The 16,766-nt window shown below is 48.1% G+C and overlaps 1 protein-coding gene across 1 annotated transcript; it reads left to right on the top strand.

Moving 5' to 3' along the window:
* The first annotated feature begins 1,743 nt into the window (after positions 1-1,743).
* Positions 1,744-5,068, top strand: IFI30 (IFI30 lysosomal thiol reductase). Its single transcript, XM_052642798.1, has 7 exons — positions 1,744-1,860; positions 2,858-3,040; positions 3,130-3,204; positions 3,459-3,551; positions 4,375-4,527; positions 4,655-4,708; positions 4,798-5,068. The coding sequence occupies exons 1-7, from the start codon at positions 1,744-1,746 to the stop codon at positions 4,858-4,860; spliced, it is 738 nt and encodes a 245-aa protein (XP_052498758.1). The 3' UTR covers positions 4,861-5,068.
* Positions 5,069-16,766: the final 11,698 nt, after the last annotated feature.

Genomic DNA, 16,766 nt, shown 5'->3' with positions numbered 1-16,766 from the left:
CGGCGTGAGTGGAAGCAGGGTAAAGCTCACCTCAGTCCTGTGAGCCCAGCCGGGTGGAGCCTGAGCACAAAAGAGAACGTCCCACATAACCTCTAGCTGGTCTCACACTCAACCAACTGTATCTCCTTGGGAACGTCACCTCCCATCTCCAGTCCCATTTCCTCTTACCAAGTAGGGCCAACAGTCTTTACTGGGCATCTCTGAGGATTTCATGCTCAAATGGGTGAGGTTATCTTTAGGAATTCCTCCAAATACAGCTGGTGCTTAATACCCACTGGAAAAATTGTAGCAATTATATTTGTTGCTATTTCTTCAGCCCAGTACAGGACAGAATACAGACCAAGTTCCCCAACACTTAGCCTTGGAGAAGCTTCACAAAGGAAAGGGGTTCTGCGAAGGGTTCAAAAGAATGAGGTGGGATAGTCCAGCTGTGGGAACTTCAGGGGAACCCCAGCTCCTGAACCTGCTGCTATGAGTGTGGCCATGTGGGCTGGGGTTTCCCCAGAACTGGCGGGGGACATGGGCTGTGGAGCTGGGGGCTGGACTGATTTCCAGGCAAGGGTGGGGAGCGTTTCCTCCGGTGGGGCCCAAATCTTTGCCTTGCAAAGTCTGAGTGTGTTGGTTCCATCCCCAACACTCCCAGCCTCCAAGCCTTTATCTGGGTTATTCTCTCTGCCCAGTCTGCCGTCCTGCGAACACCTTCCACCCTACCCCCAGCCTGGGGCAATGCTCCCTCTGTTCTGAGCCCTTCATGATAGCTTTAGTCCCTAAACCTCACTTCTCCTCCTTAATAAGAGGAGAAGTCGGGGCTTCATCACCTGAGGTGTCCAGCACAGCCCTGGAGAAAACCTGAGTCTGCCTGATTCCCCTGGATTTGGGTCCTCCAGGGCCAGTCCCGCATCCCATGTATTAATACAGCATACAGGCTTCAGGTAATGACTGCTCCAACCCAGGCTTCTCTTCTACCAAAGGAGCTGGCAGAGGGCAGGGGTGCACCCCTCCTCAAGCCCAGGAGAGTAGCAAGAAGGAAGACCAGCTTTCTCTTCCCACCCCCCAGCCAGGGATGGGGGTGCCAAGAGAATTGAGGTGCCGCTCCCAGCACTGGCTTCTGCTTTCTGGCCCTGGCTGTGGTCAAGCCTGAGTCAGCCCCAGGAGACCACGCTGTCTGGCTTGGGGAGCCTGAGAGGGGGAGGGGTGAAGCTTGGGAATGAGGAGGGGTATGGGCCAAGCTAGGAGAGGGGGCCTGGCTGCCCACGCCAGCTCAAGGGATCACCTCCCATGGGAACACAGGGTAGGGAGGTCGGAGAGTCGGGTCCATGGGCTAGGACTGGGGTGGGGGTGGGGGGCTGCGGCGGGCCGATAGAGACCTCCTTCCTCTCCTCTGTTTCTCTGTCTCTAAGCCCCCACCTCACCTCTGCTCAAGGTGCTCAGCCTCAGCTTCACAGGGCTGGGCCGGGCTGATTGCGGGGAAGGGTTGGGGGAGATGGAAGGGCAGCGCGTTGTTCAGGTGACTGGGGTCCCAGCACCTGGCGGGGGGTGGGGGAGGATGGGGCTGGGGTGGGGTTGGGATGGGAAGAAAGACCCAGAGAGAAAAGTAGAGACACCCAGAGGCACCCGCCCGGGCCCCCGAGGGGCGTGGGCACCGGGAGGCGGGTTCCGCCTGGGGGCCGGGCCACCGCCGAGTTAAAGGCGCTTCTTCCCGGGGCCACGGCTCCCCGCCGCCGCGCGTTCGCCGCCGCTGTGATGGCCTCGTCGCCTCTCCTGCTCCTGCTGCTGCTGCTGCTGCTGCCGCCGGAGGTCCCCGCCGCAACGCGGTGGCCCTCGCTGGAAGCGCTCCCCGAGGGGGCGGCCCCCTGCCAGGTAGCGTCGGCGACGCGGCGGGCGGGCCAGCCGGGGCCCGCGCCCAGGTGGGGGGCCGGTCGCTCCTCTCCTCCCACCACGCCCCGACTTCGACGGGGACCACCGGGGGCCGGAGAGGATGCTACCCGGGGGGAGGGGGGTGGCGACCCCCTCCCCAACCCCACCCTTCAATCCGGCACTTTGGCCATACTTTCTTTTCCCTTTCGCTTTCCCATCTGGAGTCCGAGTCCCTCCGCTGCCCCCCACCCCATCCTCCCGCAACTCCCTCCACCCCCCAAGGTGCACCGAGCACCAGCTGTGTACATCTGGAGCGAGAATCAGAGTCCCCTCTTTTAGGCCAGGGGAAGGAATCCCAGACTAGCTGAGCTGCCGGCCCCTGGCCACGGGCATTCATCGAGGGTGCGTTTCGTTCCGGAGAGAGCACGCGTTTTTGTGGTCCGGAGTAAACAGATGCCCGGGAGGCTAAACCACTTGCTCACAGACAAGGCCGCCGGCCACCCCTCAGCTGGAGCCGGAAGTCAGCACCTATTAGGCGCCGCCTCTGCAGTGGCCTTGGGAGGAGTTCAGCGGGCTGGTGGAGAGGAAGAGTAAATAAGGAGTCAGAGAAGGGTAGGTCCTTGCTCAGCCCAGGGCCATGGCTCGAGGGGATGAAGTGGCCGCAAAGGAGCAGGCGGTGGTGATACACACCACCGGACGTCTACCGAGGCGGGTGAAGGCCGTGAATTCTTCCACCCTGTCTCCCCCTGGGTAAGAAGTTTCATCTCCTGGAGGAAAGCAAGCCTTGTGCCTCCATTAACTGCCTACTGTTTGCAAATCTGTGTCACATCCATCTTGCAGTCTGGCTGATATTTAGGAAGATTTAGGCTTTCGGTGAAGCCTCAGCATCAGACTCCCACCTGGCAAGGTGGGGAAGGAGTGTGAGATAGAACACCTACGGTCTGCAGCTTCCTTCCTGCCAGAGAGTTTAACTTGACTCACACCCCTTCCTCCCGGGCAGGTCGGTGAGCTGTGCCTGCAGGCATCGCCCCAGAAGCCTGATGTTCCCCTGGTCAACGTGAGCCTCTACTATGAGGCGCTGTGCCCCGGCTGCCGGGAATTCCTGATCCGAGAGCTCTTCCCGACGTGGCTGATGGTGTGGGAAATCCTCAACGTCACCTTGGTGCCCTATGGGAATGCTCAGGTGCCTGGGGACCTGGAAATGGAGGCACGTGGCCACAGGAAGGAGGCCTGGGGAAGGGGGCAGCCAGCACTCACCTCGTTGCTTTTCAGGAAAGAAATGTCAGCGGCAAGTGGGAGTTCACGTGCCAGCATGGTGAGCGGGAGTGCATGCTTAACAAAGTGGAGGTAAGCAGCTCTCTTCTCCTTCAGTTCCCAAGGGAGGGGCACGGAGGCTGTGGCGACTGCCCTGCTAAGGAAGGTGAAATCGTGACTCAGAAGGGATTGCAGACAGCTCTGTCCCTTGCCTGTGAGCCTCCATTTAATCGTGTCTTTGTTCTCTGCTTGATTGGTGGATACCTCGTGATTATTCCTGGGGTGGTCCTTGGGGTGGAGGGTGCTCTGAGCCACTCACATCCTTGCCTGCCTGCTTCTACCCCCAGGCCTGCCTGCTGGACCAGCTGGAGCAGAAAATGGCCTTCCTGACCATTGTCTGCCTAGAGGAAATGAATGACATGGAGCAAAATCTGAAGCCGGTGAGTAACACCCCTCATTCAGCCTGGGTTGGGGGGTCCTGGCCTCCCTGCATCCAGACAGACCCAGGCTCAAGTCCTGGCCCCGACTGCCACTCTCTGTGCAGTCCCAGGAATACAGCCACCTTTCTCAAAGATTCAGTCTCTGAATGGAAGGAACCAAGATCTTCTGCGGGGCTGCCTGATAGATCAGGGAGGGCTTCCTGGACAAGGTGCCTCTGAGCTGGGCTTCGTTGAACAGGAATATACAAGGACACAGACAGTGATCCTTCTCTGGGGTATGGAGATGACACACCTGGCCCACCACCCTCCCTGGAGGATTATGAAAAAGAACTCCCGAAAAGGTGACTCATCTGCCCTGATTGTTTATTTATTCATCAAGCATCTGGGCCACCCAAGAGACCTGAAGCCTCCCTGAGACACCTCCAAGCCCTGCAGAGTCATAGTGTTGCTGGGGGTGTGCCAAGGAGGAGGGAACACTCAGGAGACTCAGAGGAAGGAGGAGGAAAAGTGTTCCCAGCAGAGGGAACAGCAAGTACGGATGCTCTGGGGAAAATAAAACACTGCAGGGGTGGGGCTGCAGGTCTGGTCTTCTGGGAGGCAGCCTGAGCCCCTGCCCTGGGGGCCTCCACTCAGATATGTGTTAAGCACTTGCTGTTTAGGAGCCTTGCTGCATCCCTGGAAACCTGACTGTCTCCTGTTGGCAGTAAGGAAGCAGAAACTGGGCTTGGGGGACTGGGGGTTGCTAGAAGGAGGACCGTTGGGGAGATAACAGGGAGGAAGCTGAAGCAATGCCCCTGCTGACCAGCTCGCCACCTGCCCTCAGTGCCTGCAGATCTATGCTCCAAAGGTGTCCCCGGATTCCATCATGGAGTGTGCTAGGGGGAACCGCGGCATGCAGCTCTTGCACTTCAACGCTCAGCTCACGGACGCTCTGCGGCCACCCCACAAATACGTGCCCTGGGTCGTCGTCAATGGGGTAAGAACTCTTGGGGCCCCCCCGGCAGGGACCAGGCTGATGCGCATGTACATTGATCTGGGAGGCAGGAGGCAAGGGCCACACTGGGGGCCAGTGGAACTTTTAACCCTCTGTCTTGCTTGTTCAGGAACACATGGAAGACGAGGAACATCTCCTACACCTTGTCTGCCGGTTGTACCAGGTAAGCCAGGCAGGGAATGGAGGGATCTGGTTGGTGGAGGTAGGGTAGGATCTCCTTTCAGGACCCCAACTCATGGCCACCTTCTCCAGGGCCAGAAGCCAGATGTCTGCCAACTCACAGCTGACCTGTCCAAGGAAGTCCACTTGAAGTGACTGACAACCAGTGTCCTGGGAGGGAGCTGGTACAAGAAGAACGAAATCATACCTGTCCTTGTTTTTGATCCCTGACTCAGCAAAGCCACTACTTCTACTGATTCTACGAAGCCCAGACTCAAAATTCTGCCCCAGGATCAAGAATCTTGCCTTACTGTGAATGGTGCTACATCAAAACTCACTTAATAAACACTTTTGGATTTTGTGATTCAGCAAATCTCCTTTTTCCAGATATGCACAGTGCTGGGACCCCTGAGAACCTCCCTGTCCTGGGGGTGAAGAGCCAGAGTCCCTAGTCCCATGGGGGCGGGGATGGGCCAGACGGGGAGACACCAGTACTAGAGGAGGCCAGAGGAGAAATGAAGGTTCTTCATAGGAAGGAGAGACACTGGAGCTGGGGATTTGAAGGGTGACTAGGAGTTCATTAGGCAAAACATATATCTGTTACATCAACACACATCCCTAGCTACTCTTTTTCGCTGCCCCACACTAGGTGTTATGGGTTAAGCCAGAAGGTGGCAGCTGGAGTCATGGAAGGCCACAGGTGGGGCAGTGACCTTGTCTGGGGAGTTTGAAAGAATATGTTCACTGGGGAGAAGTCATGGAGTTCCAGGGAAGGGAAACAAGTGTGAAAAGACCCAGACAGCAACAAGATCTGCAGTTAGACTGCCAGGCTGAGGCATCTAAGAACAACAGGGCACGTGAAAGGATAACTTTCAAAGAACGGGAAAAAGTCACGGTTCTCATGCTGGTGTGAAATGAATACATGTTACAGATTGTCTTTATTTCATGATTTATGAGGGGCAACTGGTCAGATATTCAAAGAACAAACAGGTTTATAGATCAGGAATATTGATTGGGCAAAACTGACTCACAGGGGCAGAGAAATGATCAGCTTTCCCTTTTTTCTGCACCCAGTTTTATGATGTTTTTATAATTTTAATACAGTTGACCCTTGAACAACACAGGCTTGAACTGCATGGATCCGCTTCTACACGGATTTTGTAAAATAATTTTATTTTTGGCCGAGCTGGGTCTTCGTTGCTGCATGCAGGCTTTCTCTAGTTGCGGCGAGCTGGGATCTGCTCTTCACGGCAGTACATGGGCCTCTCATTGCAGTGTTCTCCTGTTGCCGTGCACAGGCTTGAAGGTGTTCAGGCTTCATTGCGCCTCACAGACTCTAGAGTGCAGGCTTGTTGTGGCTCACAGGCTTAGCTGCTGTTCAGCATGTGGGATCTTAATAGACCAGAGGTGGAATCAGTGCAAGGCGATTGCAAGGCGGACTCTTAATCAGTGGACCACCAGGGAAACACCCTACGCAGATTTTTTTCCCCCAATAAATACAGTCCTACGTGATCTGGAGTTGGTGTATGTGGTTAGAATGCTTAAAATTTACTTGCTTCGCAACTTTCGCATGTAGCAATACAGCACTCTAACTATAGTCACCATGCTGTACCTTAGCTCCTCAGGGCTTATGGTAAAAGTTTGTACCCTTTGACCAGCATCGCCCCATTCCTCACCCCATCTCCTACCTCCTGAAAACCAGCGTTCTTCTGTTTCTGTGAGTTGGGCTAATTTAACTTCCACGTATAAGAGAAATCATTCAGATTTTAAGTGTTCTCTGTCTGGCTAATTTCTCTCTGTTCTCTGGCTTCATCCACGGTGCCACAAATAGCAGGATTTCCTTCTGTTTTTTTTTTTTTTTATGACTAAATAATATTTGAGCTGTCCCTTTTGTTAAAAATAATCTCAAAGAAAGACCTTCCTGGCCAGGTCTCATTGAATTTGCCCTGATCGTTTTACATAGGTACAGCAGGAGTTCAGCTTGCTTTACTGGAAGTTTCCATAAGGAATCTCAAAGTGGACTTCCTTTGCTAACAGAAGATAAGAGCCCGAGCTTCCCCTGCTGTATCTACGCCTTTTGGTGAATTTGGCTCTTCTTTGATGTCCCCGAAATATGCAAAGGATCTTGGTTGGCCCGGCTGGATCTCTACGGCTTACCGTGCAAGCTAGATACAAGCCAACTTGCCTGAGAGGGTTTTGTAGCACTTGCTCCCAGAAGTCCGACTTAGTCTCTTGACACTGGTTGGTGAAATCCTATCTGGGCATGGTCTCTCTTCCAGAAAGTGGAGCTTAATTCCACCCCCTCACCCCAACCCTGAGAGTGGGCTGGATTTGGGGACTCAATTCCAAAGGAGGAAAAGTGAGACATGGTAACTCGATAGTGGAGCAGAAACAGCTGGCAGACAGCCCCTGAACCACGTGGTCCAGGTGAGGGTTGCAGGCTTCGGGCTAGCGTCACTAACAGTAAGTCGTGCAGTATCATGCGCTTTCACGCGGACACCACCTTTGTGAACCCCAATCTAACCACGAGAAAACAGCACCTGAACCCAGATGGAGGGACATTCTACCAAATGCCCCACCGGTCCTCTTCAAAGGTGTCATGGTTATAAAAAACAAGAAAAAACACTGAAAGACAAGGAAAAAAACCAGAAAGATTAGAGACCGGAGGCGCCTAAGGAGAGGGATAACATCCCCCAATATGGTGGGATCATGGCCAAGTTTACATTTGGACAAATAACTGGAATTAGGACTGATAAGTCTGTCCTGTGGCTCCCTGATATCAGTAAATGCCCCTTCAGGAATCTGCCACATAGAAATGTTTCACAGAGCTAAAGACTACAATCTGCTAGTGAATATTAACAAAAAAGAGGCAGACTCCCAGATATAGAGAACAAAACAGTGATTACCAGTGGAGAGGGGTGGAGGGGCAATATAGAGGTAAGGGATTAAGAGGTACAGACCATCAGCATAAAATATGCTACAAAGGGTATAAAGCATAAAATATGCTTCCCTGGTGGCTCAGTGGGTAAAGAATCTGCCTGCAGTGCAGGAGATGGAAGCAGATAAAGGTTCAATCCCTGGGTGGAGAGGAATCCCTGGAGGCGGGCCTGGCAACCCACCAGTATTCTTGCCTGGAGAATCCCATGGACAGAGGAGCCTGGTGGGTTATAGTCCTAGGGTCTCAAAGAGTCGGACAGGACTGAAGTGACTGAACACACACACACACACACACACACACACACACATATGCTCCAAGGATGAGCTTCCCCGGTGGCTCAGACGGTAAAGAACCTGATTACAGTGTGGGAGATCAGGATTTGATTCCCCCAGTCAGAAAGATTCCCTGGAGAAGGGAACAGTTTCTCACTCCAGTATTCTTGCCTGGAGAATTCTATGTTGCCGTCAGACGTGACTGAGCGACCAACACACATATGCTACAAGGATATAGTGTATAACACGGAAACTATAGCCGATGTTTTATAATAGCTACAAATGGAGTGTAACCTTTAAAATTTTTGAATCTTTATATTGTACAACTAATTTATATACTATGATATATCAACTAGACATCAATAAAAAAAAAGAAATATGTCACAGGGAGGGCACTAACCAAGCTCCTTTTAAATTAACTGACTAGAGTAATTGTGACTACAAAATCCCTTCTAAAGATTAACACAGCATTGTAAAGCAACCATACTAGAGTAAAATAAAAGTTTTTACAAATTCCTTCTAAAATACAACATCACATCATATTTGCATTTTATCATATTCACAAGTTCTACCTACACTCAAGGAGGACGTACAGATGTACATCTGAGGCAGAAATCTTGGGGCCATATCTTAGAATGTTGCCTCTCATACTTCCTGATATAGAAAAATATACTCACAGTGAGACATAAAGACCTCTCTGAATTACAGACACGATTGAGCGACTTCACTTTCACTTTTCACTTTCATGCATTGGAGAAGGAAATGGCAATCCGCTCCAGTGTTCTTCCCTGGAGAATCCCAGGGACAGGGGAGCCTGGTGGGCTGCCGTCTATGGGGTTGCACAGAGTCGGACACGACTGAAGTGACTTAGCAGCAGCAGGCATGCAGGTGGTGGCTCATTCAGTAAAGAATCACCTGCAATGCAGGAGACCTGGGTTTGATCCCTGGGTCAGGAAGATCCCCTGGAGAAGGAAATGGCAAACCACTCCAGTATTCTTGCCTGGAAAATCCCATGGACAGAGAAGCCTGGTGGGCAACAGTCCATGGGGTCTCAAAGAGTTAAGACACGACTGAGCAAATAAACCATCACCAGGCATGCAGACAGAGTTTATAGCTTCATAAAGTACAGCTGTGGGTCAAGAGAAACAGCACAGGGGAAGTAAAATTTAGAATCTGATTTTGGGAAGCTTGTCCAAAACATCCTTGCCATCTCTTGTTTGACCATTTCCAATTTGCCTTGATTCATGGACCTGACATTCCAGGTCCCTATGCAATATTGCTCTTTACAGCATCGGATCTTGCTTCTATCACCAGTCACATGCACAACTGGGTACTGTTTTTGTTTTGGCTCCATCCCTTCATTCTTTCTGGAGTTACTTCTCCACTGATCTCCAGTAGCATATTGGGCACCTAATGACCTGGGGAGTTCCTCTTTTGGTATCCTATCATTTTGCCTTTTCATGCTGTTCATGGGGTTCTCAAGGCAAGAATACTGAAGTGGCTTGCCATTCCCTTCTCTCCAGTGGACGGCGTTCTGTCAGACCTCTCTACCATGACCCGCCCATCTTGGGTTGCCCCGCAGGCATGGCTTGGTTTCATTGAGTTAGACAAGGCTGTGGTCCTAGTGTGATTAGATTGACTAGTTTTCTGTGAGTATGGTTTCAGTATGTCTGCCCTCTGATGCCCTCTTGCAGCACCTACCATCTTACTTGGGTTTCTCTTACCTTTGCTGCTCCAGCAAAGCACAGCTGCTGCTCCTTACCTTGGACGAGGGGTATCTCCTTACTGCCGCCGTTCCTGACCTTCAACGTGGGATAGCTCCTCTAGGCCCTCCTGTGCCTGCGCCGCCACCGCTCCTGGGTTGCTTACCCTGGCCTCCGGCCCTGGCCTCGTGCGTGGGTGGCTCCTCCCAGCTGCCGCCCCTGGCCTCGGGAGAGAGGTGGCTTCTCCCAGCCGCCCCTGACCTCAGACGTGGGGTGTCTCCTCCCGGCCGCCACTGAGCTCGATCGCAGGGTAGCTCCTCTTGGCCGTTCCTGCGCAGTAGCAGCCTGGCACTCTAGGCCGCTGCCCCTGACCTAGGAGTCAGCGAACTAAAATGGACTGGAATGGGTAAATTTAACTCAGATGACCATTATATCTACTACTGTGGGCAGGAATCTCTCAGAAGAAATGGAGTAGCCATCATGGTCAACAAAAGAGTCCGAAATGCAGTACTTGGATGCAATCTCAAAAACGACAGAATGATCTCTGTTCGTCTCCAAGGCAAACCATTCAATATCACAGTTATCCAAGTCTATGCCCCAACCAGTAATGCTGAAGAAGCTGCAGTTGAACGGTTTTATGAAGACCTACAAGACCTTTTAGAACTAACACCCAAAAAAGATGTCCTTTTCATTATAGGGGACTGGAATGCAAAAGTAGGAAGTCAAGAAACATCTGGAGTAACAGGCAAATTTGGCCTTGGAATGTGGAATGAAGCAGGGCAAAGGCTAATAGAGTTTTGCCAAGAAAACGCACTGGTCATAGCAAACACCCTCTTCCAACAACACAAGAGAAGACTCTACACATGGACATCACCAGATGGTCAACACCAAAATCAGACTGATTATATTCTATGCATCCAAAGATGAAGGAGCTCTATACAGTCAACAAAAACAAGACCAGGAGCTGACTGTGGCTCAGATCATGAACTCCTTATTACCAAATTCAGATTCAAATTGAAGAAAGTAGGGAAAACCACTAGACCATTCAGGTATGACCTAAATCAAATCCCTTATGATTATACAGTGGAAGTGAGAAATAGATTTAAGGGCCTAGATTTGATACATAGAGTGCCTGATGAACTATGGAATGAGGTTTGTGACATTGTACAGGAGACAGGGATCAAGACCATCCTTATGGAAAAGAAATGCAAAAAAGCAAAATGGCTGTCTGGGGAGGCCTTACAAATAGCTGTGAAAAGGAGAGAGGTGAAAAGCAAAGGAGAAAAGGAAAGATATAAGCATCTGAATGCAGAGTTCCAAAGAATAGCAAGAAGAGATAAGAAAGCCTTCTTCAGCAATCAAGGCAAAGAAATAGAGGAAAACAACAGAATGGGAAAGACTAGAGATCTCTTCAAGAAAGTTAGAGATACCAAGGGAACATTTCACGCAAAGATGGGCTCGATAAAGGACAGAAATGGCATGGACCTAACAGAAGCAGAAGATATTAAGAAGAGGTGGCAAGAATACACGGAAGAACTGTACAAAAAAGATCTTCACGACCCAGATAATCATGATGATGTGATCACTAATCTAGAGCCAGACATCCTGGAATGTGAAGGCAGGTGGGCCTTAGAAAGCATCACTACGAACAAAGCTAGTGGAGGTGATGGAATTCCAGTTGAGCTATTTCAAATCCTGAAAGATGATGCTGTGAAAGTGCTGCACTCAATATGCCAGCAAATTTGGAAAACTCAGCAGTGGCCACAGGACTGGAAAAGGTCAGTTTTCATTCCAATCCCCAAAAAAGGCAATGCCAAACAATGCTCAAACTACTGCACAATTGCACTCATCTCACACGCTAGTAAAGTGATGCTCAAAATTCTCCAAGCCAGGCTTCAGCAATATGTGAACCATGAACTTCCAGATGTTCAAGCTGGTTTTAGAAAAGGCAGAGGAACCAGAGATCAAGTTGCCAACATCCGCTGGATCATGGAAAAAGCAAGAGAGTTCCAGAAAAGCATCTATTTCTGCTTTATTGACTATGCCAAAGCCTTTGACTGTGTGGATCACAATAAACTGTGGAAAATTCTGAAAGAGATGGGAATCCTAGACCACCTAACCTGCCTCTTGAGAAATCTGTATGCAGGTCAGGAAGCAACAGTTAGAACTGGACATGGAACAACAGACTGGTTCCAAATAGGAAAAGGAGTACATCAAGGCTGTATATTGTCACCCTGCTTATTTAACTTATATACAGAGTACATCATGAGAAACTCTGGACTGGAAGAAACACAAGCTGGAATCAAGATTGCCGGCAGAAATATCAATAACCTCAGATATGCAGATGACACCACCCTTATGGCAGAAAGTGAAGAGGAGCTAAAAAGCCTCTTGATGAAAGTGAAAGAGGAGAGTGAAAAAGTTGGCTTAAAGCTCAACATTCAGAAAACGAAGATCATGGCATCTGGTCCCCTTCATGGGAAATAGATGGGGAAACAGTGGAAACAGTGTCAGACTATTTTTTTGGGCTCCAAAATCACTGCAGATGGTGACTGCAGCCATGAAATTAAAAGACACTTACTCCTTGGAAGAAAAGTTATGACCAACCTAGATAGCGTATTCAAAAGCAGAGACATTACTTTGCCCACTAAGGTCCGTCTAGTCAAGGCTATGGTTTTTCCTGTGGTCATGTATGGATGTGAGAGTTGGACTGTGAAGAAGACTGAGCGCCAAAGAATTGATGCTTTTGAACTGTGGTGTTGGAGAAGACTCTTGAGAGTCCCTTGGACTGCAAGAAGATCCAACTAGTCCATTCTGAAGGAGATCAACCCTGGGATTTCTTTGGAGGGAATGATGCTAAAGCTGAAACTCCAGTACTTTGGCCACCTCGTGCAAAGAGTTGACTCATTGGAAAAGACTCTGATGCTGGGAGGGATTGGGGGCAGGAGGAGAAGGGGACGACCAAGGATGGGATGGCTGGATGGCATCACGGACTCGATGGACATGAGTCTGGGTGAACTCCGGGAGATGGTGATGGACAGGGAGGCCTGGCATGCTGCGATTCATGGGGTCGCAAAGAGTCGGACACGACTGAGCGACTGAACTGAACTGAACTGTCCAAAACATCAAAGATTTGAACACTTGGTTAAATAAGTTCATAGATTACTATGCAACCATTCTTAGTTACCTGTTCAACCAAAGTGACTGTAAAAGATCTTATAGGCAAATACAACAAGTTACATAATGAAAGAAAAAGTTCCAGGTCTTATAACTTTGAGACGACTCAGTTTTCCTAGTTAGAGATCCAATAAAGACAACATTTTGATAAAAACAGAATCTTTGTTTTCAATATGAATTACTGAACAGGTAAAGAAAAATCTTTTACAGTAATCCAAGAAAATGTTGTCCTTTTAGCAAAGAAAGAAAATCAAATTTGTGTTTTGCATATCACATTGTTGATATTAAAGCTCATTGTAGATAACTAACAAGGCCCTGCTGTGTAGCACAGGGAACTATAATCAATATCTTGGAATAACTCACAGTGGATAAGACTCTAAAAAAGCATAGAGGATATATATGTATAACGGAATCACTTTGCTATATATCTGAAGCTAATGCAACACTGTAAATCAACTACATTTCAATAAAAATTTTAGAAAATAAAGGTCATTGTTAAAATTCTTATAGTAATCCATTAATTTTTCACCAGTTTGACCACACTAGATAAGATTTCTTCTTTCTTCCTCTTCCACTTTCTAAATCCATTTAGGTTTTCATCTTTTTTATTTTCCTCTTTTGTATTTTGAAACAATCATTAAATACTTTTAAACAAGGATCAAATCACTGTTCTTTTTCCTTCTTAAGAATGAGCCTTCACACTTCCCTGATCCTTCAGACTTCAGAATCAGCCTGCCAGTGCAGAGGACGAGGGTTCGATCCCTGGTCAGGGAAGATTCCACATGCCACAGAGCAACTAAACCCCTGCACCACAATTGCTGAGCCTGCACTCTGGAGCCTGGGAGCCGCAACTACTTAAGCCCGCATGCCCTAGAGCCCAAGGTGCACAATAAGAGAAGCCACCGCAGTGAGAAGCCTGTGCACCACAATGAGGAGTAGCCCCCGCAGTGCACAACGAGAGAAAGCCCATGTGCGCAGCAACAAAGACCCAGAGCAGAAAAAAATAAAATAAATCTAAAAAATATTTTAAAAAAAGAATGATCCTTCCTACCTCATAACAAAAACACATCTTACTTTCCTTACATACTTCACATACAAGGTTATTTCTGCACCTTTATTATTCCCAGTGGTTTCATTTACTTTTGTTGTTATTTAGTTGCTACGTCATGTCTGACTCTTTGAGACCCAATGGACTTTGGCACACCAGACTTCCCTGCCCTTCACTATCAACTGGAATTTGCTCAAACTCATGTCTTCTTCTTCTCTTTTTTTTAATTTACTTACCTTGATTATGGGCTTCTGTGGTGGCCCAGCTGGTAGAGAATCCTCCTGCAATGCAGGAGACCCTGGTTTGTTTCCTAGGTCGGGAAGATCAGCTGGAGAAGGGATAGGCCACCCACTCCAGTATTCTTGGGCTTCCCTGGTGGCTCAGGTGGTAAAAAATCTGCCTGCAATGCGGGAGACCTGGGTTCAATCCCTGGGTTGGGAAGATCCCCTGGAGAAGGGAAAGGCTACCCACTCCAGTATTATGGCCTGGAGCATTCCACGGACTGTATAGTAATTAGTAACTCTAATTTCCAATGAAAACTAGGAAGCAAGCAATTGTAAACTGTCTGTAGCCATACCAACATTTATACTAATGTCTATCCCAATATTCTGCAGTAGACTCACAAAATTATGAATATATCATTTAATAATCTGTAGAGGCATATGCTTCCTTATAATACAATTTCTTGATGTGGCAAAGGACACATTAGTAATCTAAACATCATTAGTGCCTCTGTAAAAATTAAGAAGCCAAGGAGATAAGCTTATGTTTATTAATTAATATTGTAGTATTTTCCCTTATTTGAAAATGATCTACATATTCAATGAATATCCATCAATTCTTAACTTAGTATAACTCCAAAGTTTCAAGTTTCCATAATGATTCTGGAAGCTATTTTTAAGTACACATATTATAACACATAATTATTGTTGAAAAGCTCACTTATAAACATGTATCTCATTTATATGTATTACTTGTTTTCTAACAATTATACTTAGATTACTCGTGCAATTTTCCTGAGTCGTTAAATAGCTAGCCATGACCTTACACTGTTTTTCTTGTTGATAAATCAGGCAACTGTCAAAAATCACAGAAGCAAAGACTATAAAAAGTTAAATATATGACTTCCTTTATATTATTTTTTATTTTCATTTATTTATTTATTTTAAATTTTTATTTTTACTTTATTTTACTTTACAATACTGTATTGGTTTTGCCATACATTGACATGAATCCACCACGGGTGTACATGCGTTCCCAAACATGAACCCCCCCTCCCACCTCCTTCCCCATATCATCTCTCTGGATCATCCCTGTGCACCAGCCCCAAGCATGCTGTATCCTGCATTGGACATAGACTGGCGACTCGTTTCTTACATGATAGTATACATGTTTCAATGCCATTCTCCCATATTATTTTTTAATTGATCGATTATTTTTGGACCTGCAGGATCTCCGTTGCTGTGCGCAGGCTCTCTCTAGCTGTGGTGAGTGGGGGCGGCTCTTTGCTGCCGTGCCCAGGTTTCTTATTGTGGTGGCTCCTCTTGTTGCAGAGCACGGGCCCTAGAGCTGGCTCAGTAGCTGTGGCACACAGGCTGAGTTGCTCCCCGGCAAGAGGGATCTTCCTGGACCAGGGATTGAACCCGTGTTCCCTGCACTGGCAGGTGGATTCTTATTCACTGTGCCACCAGGGAAGCCCAGACTTCTGTTATTTTAAAATTTACTGTTGATATATGTCAAGCAACTCACTTTTATCATTTGTTTTGTCCTCAAGTTGGGCTCATGGTTTTAAAATCTTAAACATTTAGCCGAGACAACTAAATTTGTTTGTTTGACTAATCAATTTATGTAAGTACCTTTTTTTAAAGCCAACTAAATAGAGGTCTTTTACAAGTTAATTTTTAGCAATACTTCTTGCTGCTGCTGCTGCTAAGTCACTTCAGTCGTGTCCGACTCTGTGCGACCCCATAGACGGCAGCCCACCAGGCTCCTCCATCCCTGGGATTCTCCAGGCAAGAACACTGGAGTGGGTTGCCATTTCCTTCTCCAAGCAATACTTCCTAGAGGTAGAAAAATATTACATACATGTAACATAGTGTCAGGAAATGTTTAACAGGAAGATTCCTGCGTGCTGTTTCCTGTCTCTCATAAATCCTCTGTTCCTTATCAGTTCCTGATAACGGGAACAAGTGGAGAGACATGCTGCTCCCAGGAATGAGGTCAAGAGACAAATACATGCATGGATTTCCTTCAGTAAACGGTCTCCTTACAACAAAACTGCTTAGTCATGACTCTCTTTCTTGAGATACGGATTGTCTTCTGACCTTATGACCATTGCTGATCCCTTGTTTCCTTGATAACAGTTGCTGTACATTTGGTTTTCTGATCTTTATCATTGTCGAAAGAAATTCCTTGTATATCAGCCTATATATGCTCACAGAAAGATCATTCAAGCACTCTTGCTCCACCAGAGACTTGGGTCCCCACGTCTTTCTTCCTTTCCCTCTCCCTCTGTCTCCGTGGCTAATTCTCTGGAGCGTGGAAACCCGCCGAGCTCACTCTCCTGCCCAGGCTTTCAAGACCTCCTCGAGAGGACGCCCTGTGCCTTTGTGAGCGGTGCAAGCCCAGTTTTAGGGTTTTATTGGTTCTCTGCATAAACCAGGGAATTTTGGCTTCTTTCTCTCTTTCAGTTTCTTATCGACGACTCCGGACCACCAGGTTCTGGTCCATTAAAAGACTGCAACAAGCGGCGCCCGAACAGGGACCTGGTATACATGGCATTTCGGACGGAGTGACTCGGGACCTATTGAGGTCGGTAAGCACTACGACATGGGTCAAACAGCTGGAAAGCCCCATCATTTCTCTACTTTACTTCACCACTTGTTTAAAGTTCAGGGACTTTTGGTTACACGCCAACAAACAGA

The sequence above is a fragment of the Budorcas taxicolor genome, chromosome 7 (genome assembly GCF_023091745.1).
Source record: "Budorcas taxicolor isolate Tak-1 chromosome 7, Takin1.1, whole genome shotgun sequence".
Classification (NCBI taxonomy): domain Eukaryota; kingdom Metazoa; phylum Chordata; class Mammalia; order Artiodactyla; family Bovidae; genus Budorcas; species Budorcas taxicolor.
The sequence above is the reverse complement of the archived record's forward strand: the minus strand, read 5'-3'. Positions and strand labels throughout refer to the sequence as shown.

What these genes read in the sequence shown, in the direction of transcription:
- IFI30 (XM_052642798.1), top strand. Translation starts at nt 1,744, where the DNA reads ATGGCCTCGTCGCCTCTCCTGCTCCTGCTGCTGCTGCTGCTGCTGCCG. An exon ending in AGGGGGCGGCCCCCTGCCAG is followed by an intron (nt 1,861 to 2,857) that starts GTAGCGTCGGCG and finishes CCTCCCGGGCAG; the next exon opens with GTCGGTGAGCTGTGCCTGCA. An exon ending in CCTGGGTCGTCGTCAATGGG is followed by an intron (nt 4,528 to 4,654) that starts GTAAGAACTCTT and finishes TTGCTTGTTCAG; the next exon opens with GAACACATGGAAGACGAGGA.